At 42.5% G+C, this 13,266-nt stretch overlaps 1 protein-coding gene across 6 annotated transcripts in view; it reads right to left on the reverse strand.

The window, feature by feature from the left end:
* Positions 1 to 13,266, reverse strand: part of trit1 (tRNA isopentenyltransferase 1) — a 67,377-nt gene that overhangs the window by 34,404 nt on the left and 19,707 nt on the right. For all 6 annotated transcript variants that reach the window (XM_041213224.1, XM_041213223.1, XM_041213225.1 and 3 more), the window contains exons 6-9: positions 11,103 to 11,214; positions 5,724 to 5,833; positions 4,037 to 4,114; positions 1,056 to 1,165 (exon numbers count right to left, since the gene is read on the reverse strand). In XM_041213224.1, coding sequence (XP_041069158.1) covers positions 1,056 to 1,165; positions 4,037 to 4,114; positions 5,724 to 5,833; positions 11,103 to 11,214 — 410 coding nt within the window. The remainder of the gene's footprint in view (positions 1 to 1,055; positions 1,166 to 4,036; positions 4,115 to 5,723; positions 5,834 to 11,102; positions 11,215 to 13,266) is intronic.

A 13,266-nucleotide genomic window follows, 5' to 3' on the forward strand; every position in this document is an offset into this window, starting at 1 on the left:
CTAGAGGTGCTATATTCTGTCTTAGGATGGAGACCAGAACTATGCACAATTCTCTCAGTCTGACCGAACTAAGGTTCTATACACATTTCACAGAATTTAGAATCATAGAATGATCCGGAATGAGTCTCTTCAGCCCACTGGGCCTGCTCTTTGGTAGAGCTATCAGAGTAGTCTCATTCTTCTGCAACTTTTTTTTCTTCCAAGCTTTTATCAAATTCTATTTTGAAAGTTATCTTTAAATCTGCTTCCACCACCCTTTCAGGCAGTACATTCCAGATTGCAATAACTAACGGTGTAAATTCTACCCTTTGTGTTGCCTCTAGTTCTTCTGTCAATTGTGTTAAATATGTATCCTTTGGAACCCGAATCAGCTGCTCCTTATTTACTCCATCAAAACTGTCCATGACTGTAACACACCTCTATTGAATTTCCTCAACCCTCTCTGCTCTGAGGGGACAATCTCAGCTTCCCCAGTCTCTCCACATAACTGAAATTTCTCATTCCAAACACCATTCCAATAAACCTCGCCTGCACCCTCCCAAAGGCTTTGACATCCTTCCTAAAGTGTGGTGCCCACAATTGATGACAATACTCTAGTGGAGGCCTGACCAGCTTTTTACTGAGGTTTAGCATAATTTCCTTGATTTGTACTCCATGCCTCTTGCTAAAGCTAAAATGCCATACATTTTTTTTTAAATGTCTTCTCTACCTTTTCATTCTGTTCCTCTAGAAATGAACTACAGTAGCTTTCTGCTTTTCCTATGGCTATGCATTGATGCAACACCTTTAATGGAGGGGTCAAAGTTGAACACATTCAGGACATTTCAGTTTCAATGGGCAGGCTGAGTCAATGAGACCCAGGGTACAGTACCCCAAAGATCAATAAGAATATGGCCTTTTCTGTGAAGTGTGTTTTGCTGCTGAAGGTTATAGACAGTACAGCAGATGACGTTCAGGGTTTAAACAAAGGAAGGAAAAACATGTGGAGCCACAGGTTAACTGGAACAGAGTGCTTCCTAACTCACTCATCAAACAATGTCTCATGGATTCTGTACCTTTAAGAAGCTTTCGAGGATCTGCATTGCAGGTAGCAGTACAGTCTCCTCCCACTGGCTGATATCTGTCACATCCAGACCATACACTGGAGGAACATTAGCTCCTGGCCCTTTGAAACAAAATCATACAAGGTGGTCACATAATATCTGCAGTTATCTCACAGGGTAGTTAGTATCTGCCTTTAGTTATCCCACAGCTAGTCAAAATCCTGGAACTCCCTACCTAACAGCACTGTGGGTATACCTACACCACAGGGACTGCGGTGGTTCAAGAAGGCAGCTCACCACCACCTTCTCAAGGGCAACTAGGGATGGGCAATAAATGCTGGCCCAGCCAGCGAAGCCCACATCCCGTGAACGAATTTTAAAAAAGTATTTACCACACACTTTTTACACACTTCCCTTTCTACTTGCCAACCTCTCACTTCAAAAGGAGAGAGAGGGAGAGAGTTAGAAAAATGGGGAGAGAAAATGTCAGAGAGTGTGAGAGTGCCATGGTGGGGGTGTAGCCAGGCTAGGGTGTCAGGGGGCCAGAGGGTGAGTGTTCCAGAGCCAGAGAGAAAGTCAATCAGAGAGTTTTTAAGACTTTGATGTGTAGCGTATTATTTAACTGTTGAGGAGAGGTAGCATGAAGAATTTGTTTTGCAAGATGTGACTGATGAGTTTGCCTAGTGTTGCTGTTTTATCGATACTGACAAGGTGCATATTGACATGGCAGGCAAAATCGCCCTTAAAACCTCACAAAAAGCCTGTGAAAAATCAAAGACCAAGGCTGAAAAATTCATCATATTGAAAGAAAGGTCACCCTCATGTATTTTGACTGGAGGAGTAGTGAGTTTGAGAGAAACAGAATCTGTGAGGAGCTGCTCCTCCAATCACAGATTCTGTCTCTCCCATGCTCACTGCTCCAGCTAGTCCAATCACAGGTTCCCTCCCTTCCACTCATGATGGTCCTCCAGGGACAGAATTTATGACTGGGCGGTGAAGTAAGGGCAGGAGAAGGGGGGGGGAGCGGGGGGCACCTGTGATTGGGGGGGGTCGAAGGGCAGTTATCCTGGCCAGTCCTGCTGCCACCATGCAGAGGCTTTCAACTGTGCCATCAATCATTTTGACCCATGCACATCCTGTGGGACTGGGGGGCTAAGGAGAAGAAGCAAAATATAAGAAAACACATTCAGCAGAGTTTCACTGAAGCTATGTAGGAATTCAAGGTTGTATGTGGAGAGCTAGAGAAGAGATTTGTTCTGTTTTGATGAAGAGAAAAAAAGATTTGAGAGAGGAAAGAGGAAAAGAACAGAGGGAGGCAGAGGCCAATGTATGATAGAGGGAAGCAGTTTAAATATGAGCAAAACAATCTCTTTGTCAGTTAGAAAATACAAGAAAATCAAACTTAAGCTAACAAAAACTGACCAACAGCTTTAAAAAGGCTAGTACAGGAAATATATAACTGACAATTCAAGAATGGTCTTGTTTATAAGTCTGATATGTCAATATAAGAAATTCCATAAGCTTGTGATTTAAATAAATCACACCCATGACAACGATTGACTCAACCACCACCCAAATCTATGCCTCAATGGAATCCTGAAGGGGGAAATCCAAATGTTGAAGGCACAAAATAGGCAGTGAATTTATGGGATGGGGCATGGGTGATAGAAGCATAGAGCCATAGAAAAGTTATGGCACATTTGTCTGCGCCAGCTGAAAAAATAAAAAATAAAAGTAAATAGCCGCCCATTCTAATCCCACTTTCCAGCACCTGGTCCGTAGCCTTGCAGGTTACAACATTTAGGTGCAGATCCAGGTACCTTTTAAATAAGTTGAGGGTTTCTGCCTCCACCACCAAACCAGGCAGCGAATTTCAAACACCCACCACCTTCTGGGTGAAAAAGCTTTTCCTCATGTCCCCTCTAATCTTTTTATCAATCTATTTAAATCTGTGCCCCTGGTAACTGACCTCTCTCCTAAGGGAAACAGGTTTTTCATGCCTACTATCTCTAGGCCCCTCATGATTTTGTACACCTCAATTAAGTCACCCCTCAGCCTCCTCTGTTCGAAGGAAAACAACCCTAGCCTATCTAATTTCTCCTCATAGCTGCAATTTTCAAGCCCTGGCAATTATCTTGCAAATCTCCTTTGTACTCTCTCCACGGCAATTATGTCCTTCCTGTAATATAGCAACCAGAACTGTACACAAAATTCCAGCTATGGCCCAAACAGCGTTTTATACAGCTCTAGCATTACATCCCTGATTTTGTATTCTACACCTTGTCCAATAAAGTAAAGTATTCCATATGCATTCTTTACCACCTTATCCACCTGTCCTGCCACCTTCAGGGACCTGTGGACATGCACACCAAGGTCTCTCACTTCCTCTACCCTTCCCAATATCCTCCTATTTACTATGCTTTGTTTGCCTTCCCCAAATGCATTACCTCACACTTCTCTGGGTTGAATTCCATTTGCTACCACCTAGTTGTGATACAGCTTTGTAAGCTCACAGAGTCGCAAAGCAGAGGAGGCCATTCAGCCCAACGTACCTTTGGTGACATTCCAAAGAGCTGTCCAATTAGTCCCACTGGCCTACTCTTTACTTATAGCCCTGTAAATCTTTTTTTCTCAAGTAATTATCCAATTCCTTTTTACAGGTTATTGTTAGATAGTGTATCTCAACTTCTATTAAAAAACAGTAACAACTTCTATTTAAAAAAAATCACATCTCCCCTGTAACTCTTATTATTGATGCCTCCCCATCAGTCTTACTCCATTCTTATTTGAATGGAAATTACTATGTATCCCGGCTGGAATGTTGGTGCAGAAGCACCTGGTTAATTGGAGACCATGTGTAGTCAGGATTGAACATTTCCATAAAACCCCTGAATGGGGAGATATGATCATTAATATTGCACACTAAAAGGAGCTGGCTCATGTCCTTAACCAGGCTCTTTGGTTTGTTCTGCAGTTCTTGTTCTGCTACTTACTTTTCAGGAAACGATTGCGGACCCATTTGTTTTGCTTTCTTGCGTAACGCTTTGTGACTTGTTTGAGTGCAGCAACACCTACCGGGGAAAGGACATAGTGTAAACAGACGAAGCACACACTCCCTCCCTCCCTCATACACCAAACAAATATGGCAAAGTAAGAGCAAGCAGCACGTAAATGCATTCTTTCACATTCCAAATAAATGTAACAGAATCAGAATTGCATAAATACAAGATATGCTTGAGGATTCCAATGGTATGCTCAATGATGGCTACCACGGAAGCTTGGTGCAGTCAGTAGCACTAATGACTCAGGAGATTTTGGGTTCAAGCTTCACTCCAGATGCTGAGCCCACAACCCAGCTGATAACCCAGTAGAGCACTGAGGGAAATCTGCACTGACAGAGATGCTGTCATTCGAATGAGGCATTAAACTGAAGCCCTGTGTTTCCTCAGGTGAACAAAGAAGATCCCATGACACTATTCAAAGAATAGCTGGGAGTTCTCCCTCGTGTCTGAGCTAACATTTTTATCCCTCAATAAACTTCAAAAACAGATCCAATAATTACCATATTGCTGTTTGTGGGATCCTGCTGTGCACAAATTCGTTGCTACGTATGATTAAATAACAATAGTGACTACACTTCAAAAATAATTAATTAACTGGGAAGCACTTTGTGGACATCCTGAGGATGTAAAAGGTGCTATATAACTCCAGGTTCTTTCTTTCCTTGAAGCTGTTCAGCAGGTATTTATGGTTATTGTGTAGCTGTCAGAAGCAGGTCATGGTCATCAACAAGCTACTCTTGTAAACGTAGTTCAAGGAGGAACAATGGGGGGGACTGAGGAGAGAACTGGCACAGCAGCTGCCAGGGAAGTGCTCAGTTACCTGCAGGCTCCTGTGCAGGCTGTCACTGGCTAACTATACACTCATGGAACAGAGCTCTTGCAATTCAGGTGGACTGCAGAATTGCAGTTAGAGCACATGGAGGCTTGAAAACTCTTAGACTGCTCCTGTTTCCCAATGTTCATGGGCAGAGTACGAAGGTGTCTGCTCTGGCAAATGATTTGCCAGACATCCAAAAGGTATCTTTGAGAGTTACAGCTTGGTTGATATTAATAATTTTTTCTTTCTTCATTCATGGGATGTGAGCTTCGTTGGCTGGGCCAGCATTTCTTGCCCATCCCTAGATGCCCTTGAGAAGGTGGTGGTGAGCTGCCTTCTTGAACCACTGCAGTCCATGTGGTGTAGATACACCCACAGTGCTATTAGGGAACAGAGTTCTAGGAGTTTGACCCAGCGACAGTGAAGGAATGCAATATACTTCCAAGTCAGGATGGTGAGTGGCTTGGAGGGGAACTTCCAGGTGGTGGTGTTCCCATCTATCTGCTGCCCTTGTCCATCAAGATGGTAGTGGTCATGGGTTTGGGAGGTGCTATCTAAGAAGCCCTGGTGATATCCCTTGTGCATAGGAAACAAAGTGATCATTACGGCAAGAGGCTTGGCCAGTTTACCCTGGGGTTTGGCTGTAGCCCCTGTGCAACATGTAGCATAAGGTGTAACTGCCTCCACATCCAATCTCCAGTCAAACTTGCCTTATCTCGTACATTCAGATGGGAGCTATGCACAGTGTTACCAAACCCTAGTATTGCACTATACCCAGCACGTTACTATACATATTGTTACCTTGGGTCAGCAGATTTTCCCTAGTCTCACTGCAGCTGCTGTTGTAGGTCAGATATTCATGGAATTCCTTGAATCCGATGGACTGGAAGACGCCATGCTGATAATTCTGGCTGTGTCCCAGTGGAAAAAGATCCAAATACAAATATTAATCAATAATCTGTCAAGTAATAGAGCAAAAAAGGACGGCACAGCAGAATGATTCACCAAATAGACAACTCCACATTCCCTCAATATGGCAACATCCCATGGGCTAGAGACACACACTTTTCATCACTGGTATGGTGATACATCTCTCACTAATAGTCTCTCCTTGCCATTGAGGAAAAGGTAAAATATCCCCAAATCATAAGATAGCCTACAGTTTCATTATTATGGAACACAAAAATGCTGTGAAAATGCAGCAGGATATGGGCTGTTCACAGTGAGATGTGTGTTTACATCTCAGATGACCTTTACAAATTGTGATTTCCTCAGAATGCAATGTTACAACTTTCCCATGAGGAAGTCAGCTTGTGAGGGCACTGCCATCCCTTACAGCTGCTGGCTGAATACATGACCCCCAGAGATGACCCTCAGCTGTTTAATAAGAACAGAGCTTAAATAAGCATGCAAAAAGAACCACATAAATGAAGCAGGTTGGGGGGTGACTTATACTTCACTGCGAGAAAGGCAGAGTTTACAATAAGACTTTCAACTTTACTTTTACAGAGGAAAATGGAAGTATTGGGAGTAATCTATAAAAGTACAGCCACTGCTCACGATAGATATTTGAAAGGGAATGGTATTTAAAAAAAGAGTTAAATTGAAGTAAATGCAAAAATTCATCCCAGAATAAGAAAGTCGTGAAAAGATAGCACAGACATGATTCATAATTTAAGGAATTTAGTGCTAAAAGTATGGTGAAAAATGTTCAGGAAAGGAGATGGGATAAACCAGCAGATCAAAAGCAGCAATTATCTTAATTCAGTTGTGACTTATCACAAGTCTCAATACAAGAGAGGGTTAGTCAACAGACTCTAAGGTGCAATCAGAGTTTGCATGAATTTGGAAAAGGCACCTTGTTTTTGGTTAAATTAACTGGATCTACTGAGGATTAGTGTTTAGAAGCAATGGATGTTACCTAAATGGGTTTTCAAGTGATAGGGTGACACAATTCTGAAAATTGAACCACATGGTGCTTAAGGAAGGATAGCCAGATGGATGAGGTGGTCTGGAAACAGAGTAAAGACTAGAGGGTAAATGGATTGGACAGCACTATTAGAGAGGGCAAGTGGATAACATTCAGAAATAATACTCACAAACCACTGAACTGAATGACGAAACAAATTAGTATTATTGTACCACTTTTCACCACCTCACACCATTTCAAAGTGCTTCACAGCCAATGAAAGTATACTGAAGTGTTGAGATGCAGTAAATGTGCACACAAGATCCCTCAAACAGCAATAAAATAAATGTCTAGATCACTAGAATTAGGTGTTGAACAAAGGATAAGTGTTAGCCTGAACACCTGGGGGAACCTCCTGCTCTTCTTCCAATAGTGCCAGGGAATCTTTTCTATCCACTAAAGAGGGTAGATAGGGCCTTGGTTTAATGCTTCATTTGAATGACAGTGCAGCATGCTCTCAGCACAGCAATGAAGCAGTCTGGATTCTCAAGTCTCTGGAGTGATACTTGATCCCAAAATCTTGCGAGTCAGAACTACCAATGTGCCAGGACTGACACATTAATAGATGTAGGCCACTAGGGGACGAGGGTTAAAGAGAGAAAACTGTGGGCAATAACAGAAATAATGCGGCCAATAAGGGTTAAAAAGTAGATTATTACCAATGTATAAACCTACATGGAGGGATGCATTAAGTTAAGAAATTGTGGGGGGGAAATGAGTTAGAAAATAAATTTAGTATGGAATAGAGAAGGCAGCATCCACAGCAAATAAGAGGAAGAGGAAAAGAAACAGTTTTTCTTTGGAATTTATTCATGGGATGTGAGCCTCGCTGACATGGCCAGCACTTATTGTCCATCCCTAACATAATTCTACTTGAGAAGGTGGAGGTGAGAAGATATCAAATCAAATAACCCAGGGATAGCAAATGTCCAAATTATTTCTCCTGTATGATCAAAGATGTTCCCCATCACAGGACCCAGAGGGAAGCTTGGCCAGGCTATCACAATGATTTTGCAATTTGTATTTATTACAAGAAGATTTATGCACTGAAGTCAGAAGTAACGAGACCACTACCACCTTTAGAGATTTTAAAGATCAAATTAAAACATTTATTAACAAAAGAAAACAAAATTTAAACACACAAGATTTCCGTTACATAGCTACATTTAGGGGGTGGCACAGTGGGTTAGCACTGCTGCCTCACAGCTCCAAGGACCTGGGTTCGATCCTGACCTTGGATGTTTGTCTATGTGGAGTTTGTACATTCTCCCTGTGTCTGTGTGGGTTTCTGCTAGGTGCTCTGGATTCCTCCCATTGTCCCCTAGTGTGTGTGTGCTTGTGAGTGTGTACCCTGTGATGGACTGGCATCCTGTCCTGGGTATACCCTGCCTAGCGCCCATAGGCTGTTGGGATAGGCTCCAACTCCCCATGACCCTGAATTGGATGAAGTGGTTCTGGAAGAGTGAGTAAGAGAGTTACATTTAGCTTTATAACAGTTCCCACAAGATTTATACTTAACTAGACTTCCACTTACACACCCCTCTCAGTCAACAGTCCACAATTGATTATTAACCTATAAAACATCCAAGATTACCATAAGCACCCACTGTTGCTGTCAGGGAGGTATTTCACAGTTTCTCTCTCCCTCTCACTCGACAGTAAAACTCCAAAGGCTTTTAACACGACCTTGGTTACTGAAACAGCAAACATCTCCAGGGTGGCTCCAGGCTTTTTCCCCCATGTCTGTTTCATACAGTGCACCTTTCAAGAGCTCATACGGCCACACCCCACACAGCTTTCCATCTTTCTTTATATATATTTTCTCCCTTTTGATCAGTAAGTTTCAAGCCCATTGTTTCAACCTGTCTTTGGAAGTTACTGTTCTCAGAACATAAAAAATCTTTTATGCTGTCATTATGGTCAGCACTTTTGGGAAAAATAAACGTAATAACTTTGCTTTATTTATCTTGCCAGTTGTAAACATCTTACCATGTCCCTTTGAAAAGCCAACAATCTTCCCACTTATCTAAAAATGCAAATTCCATTTTACTTAGCTTGTCCATTAGCATTTCAAATACCTGCTTTTTACACTTAACCTTTACACCTACTTGATGATTCAAGCCTTGCAGTCTAACAGTCTGCAGTTTACTTAAATTATTCACAAACACAGAAACAGACGCACACACAAACATAAGCCTGCTTTAAAGTATCCCACAGTAACATCAGGAAAAATATGATACTTCCATTACAAGTCCTAATACAACCAGTCGTGAATGGTAGAGGACAATTAAATAACTCACTGGAGGAGGAGGTTCCACAAATATCCCTCACTGATGGAGGAGCCCAGCACATCAGTGCAAAAGATAAGGTTGAAGCATTTGCTACAATCTTCAGCCAGAAGTACCGAATGGATGATCCATCTCGGCCTCTTCCTCTGGAGGTACCCAACATCATAGATGCCAGTCTTCAACCAATTCAATTAATTCCACATGATATGAAGAAACCTCTGAAAGCATTGAATAGTGCAAAGGCTATGGGCCCTGACAATATTCCGGCAATACTACTGAAGACTTGTGCTCCAGAGCTCGTCGCATCCCTAGCCAAGCTGTTCCAATACAGCTATAACACAGGCATCTACCCGGCAATGTGGAAAATTGCCCAGGTACGTCCTGTACACAAAAAGCAGGACAAATCCAACCCGGCCAATTACTGCCCCATCAGTCTACTCATGATCATCAGTAAAGTAATGCAAGGGGTCATCAACAATGCTTTCAAGCGCACTTGCTTAGCAATAACCTGCTCACTGACACCCAGTTTGGGTTCTGCCAGGGCCACTCAACTCCTGACCTTATTACAGCCTTGGTACAAACATGGACAAAACAGCTGAACTCCTAAGGTGAGGCCTTGGCATCAAGGCCACATTTGACTGAGTGTGGCATCAAGGGGTCCTAGCAAAAAAGGAATCAATGTGAATCGGGGAAAACTCTCCACTGGTTGGAGTTATACCAAACACAAAGGAAGATGATTGTGGTTGTTGGAGGTCAGTCATCTCAGCTCCAGGATATCACCGCAGGAGTTCCTCAGGGTAATGTCATCGGCCCAACCATCTTCAGCTGCTTCATCAATGACTTCCTTCCATCAAAAAGTCAGAGGTCGCTGACGATTGCACAATGTTCAGTATCATTTGCAGCTCCTCAGATACTGATGCGGTCCATATCCAAATGCAGCAAGACCTGTACAATATCAAGGCATGGGCTGACAAGTGGCAGGTAACATTCGCGCCACACAAGTGCCAGGTAATGACCAGCTTCAACAACAAAGAATCTTGTCATCGAATGATTCCTATGATGTCCAATGGCATTACCACCACTGAATCTTCTACCACCAACATCCTGGGGGTTACCATTGGCCAGAAACTGAACAAGACGAGTCATATACATACTGTGGCTGCAAGAGCAGGTTAGAGGCAAGGAATCATGCGACGAGTAACTCACCTACTGACTCCCCAAAGCCTGTCCACCTTTTACAAGTCAGGAGTGTGATGGAATTTTCCCCACTTGCCTAGATGATTGCAGCTCCCACGACACTCAAGAAGCTTGATGCCATCCAGGACAAAGCAGCAGGACTGGCACCACATCCACAAACATTCACTCCCCCCACCGCCAATGCACAGTAGCAGCAGTGTGTACCATCTACAAGATAGATACACTGCAGGAATTCACCAAGGCCACTAAGTCTCCTTAAAGAGCACCTTCCAAACCCATGAACACTGCCATCTAGAAGGACAAGGGCATCAGACACATGGGAACACCACCACTTGGAAGTTCCCCTCCAAGTCACTCACCTTCCCGACTTGGAAATATCTTGCTGTTCCTTCACTGTCGCTGGGTCAAAATCCTGGAACTCCCTTCCTAATAGCACTATGGGAATACCTACACCTCGTGGACTGCAGCGGTTCAAGAAGGCAGCTCACCACCACATTCTCAGGGGCAACTAGGCATGGGCAATAAATGCTGGTCCAGCCAGCGAAGCCCACATCCCGTGAATGAATTTTTTAAAAATTAAAATCTTCATGTAAAAAAACCTCTTCATAACCTTACTCCTTCCTACTTCTGTAAACTCCTCTAGCCTTATAACAGTGTTTGAAACTGTTTTGAGTATGATGCGCTAACAGGACAGATTTTTCTGCCCAATCATGGCTGTGAACAGACCTGTTCTCAGCAATTTTCTGCTGGTTGTATAGAGCGTGAAAACCATTTAGTTCTTCCAAAAGGCCTGCAGCGAGCATGTCATCGACCCGACGATCCAAACGCTGATCAAGAACTAGAGGCAAAAAATGAAGAACTGTAAGATTTGCAATGTTTCGCAAAGATTTTATAATAAATTATTGTACATGAGAAAGATAATTCAAGCCTAGGAATTAAACAATAATCATAGACACCAACAGATCTGGTCTAAATGTCTCAAGGCGTATCTAATCAACCTCTGCTCCCTCAGGATGTCCCACCTAAAGGGCTACCACAGTTTTCTCTCCACAGCCCCTAGATTCTCTAATTGCTTAAGACATCACACCGTGCTCACTGACTTATATCAGTCCCCAGTTAAGTAACTGTTTAATTTTAACATTCTCCTCCTTGTTTTCAAATCCCTCCATGATCTCATCCCTTCCTCTCTCTGTAACCTCCTTCCAGAAAAACACAAAGATTTCTGCACTCATCCAATTCTGGCCTCAAAAATCCCTGATTTTAACTGCACAGCTGGTGGTCATGCCTAATTGAATAAATATTTGTAAGGAAACACTTGCAGGGTTATGGGAAAAGAGCAGGGGAGTGTGATTAATTGAATAGCTCTTTCAGAGTTGTCACAGGCACAATGAATTGAATGGCTTCTTGTGCTGTACGATTTGATTAATTGACAACAATGGTAATGGGCTAGCAAAGGTTATCCTTGTTGTAAATACGCTCTTTGTACCTCTTATAGAGTCAAAACAATTAACCAATATGCTCTTTGTACTGGGACTGTTCACTTAATTTTTTAATCCTTAATAAATGAGCACATCATAATGCAGTTGAAGATAAGGATTCAGGAAGATATAAGTAAGAGACACCAAAGTAATAAATTGGAATAAAGCTGATTTTAAGTGGATGAGAATGGAATTTGAGAAAATAAACTGGAAAAATTTACTGATGAGCAAAATAGAACAGCAGTGGGAAATATTTAAACTGATGATCAATAAAGTCCAGAAGAATATATTCTGCTAAAATGATCAAACTAGCCAGTAATAAAACACCATAGATGAAGAAAAAGGGAAAAATTGAAACTAAAGTAAAAGGCACACTAACTAAATAGACAACTTTTGAAAGGGAATTGGATAACTACTTGAAAAGGAAGCATTTACAGCACTGTGGGAGAAGAGCAAGAAAGTGGGACAAATTGGATAGTTCTTTCAAAAACCAAGCACAGTCACTTTGGGATACAGGGCCAACTTCTGTGCTGTAAGATTGTATGATTCTTCCTGTTACTGCTCCAACCCCTTTCAAAATGCTCTTACCTCCATAGCAATCATCCCACTCACACCACATCATCATGCCACACTTCCACTTCACCATTACCTTGCCTTTATCTCCCTAAGGTTTTCAGGTGAGTTTCTGTCACCCTCCCAGGTGTTCACAGGTCCCTTCATCTTCCTATCAGCATAAGCTCATCACTGCAGCCCCCAGGGGTGGGGTGTGGTACGGAGGGAGAGGCTCACATCACAGCCACTGGTGGGTGTGGAACAAAGAAGCTCACAACAGAGGGTGGGGGTGGTGAAATGGTGTTGGTTCACATCGCAGCCACCAGGAGCCAACATTGATGCGAAGTAGTATTATACCATCTTGGCCCAGACTAGAACTTGCCACAGATTGTAATTCCTTCCAATTTACGGAGTCACAAACCTCAAAACCCTACCACATCCCTGATATCGATGGTGATGGTTTCTTGGTTCTTTTTGCTAGGCCCCAACTCAACCTCTCCCTTACTCGTCTATCATCTTTTTCTCCTTTCAATGCCTCATCTTCTACCATTTCTCCTTCATAAACTCTCACTCTCCCAAGTCACCTAGCACTTCAGCCCCCAAATTTAATTCTTATTCTCTTCACTTAGCAATTTCCAATTTAGAATTCCCCTTCTTCCAAGTTGTTTGCAATGTTACTCTCACTCAGCTCACTCTGCACGGGCTGGTCTCCTAGAGAATTAACTCCTCAAAAGGCATTTGAAACAAAGATGAAACAACAGGAGGAAAATCTCAAAATAATTACAAGTCATTGAGAAGTTACAGCTCAATGAACAGCAATGATTTCAATCCTTTAAGACTAAAACACAGTATATACAGTC

This window comes from Carcharodon carcharias, chromosome 19 (genome assembly GCF_017639515.1).
Source record: "Carcharodon carcharias isolate sCarCar2 chromosome 19, sCarCar2.pri, whole genome shotgun sequence".
Taxonomy (NCBI): domain Eukaryota; kingdom Metazoa; phylum Chordata; class Chondrichthyes; order Lamniformes; family Lamnidae; genus Carcharodon; species Carcharodon carcharias.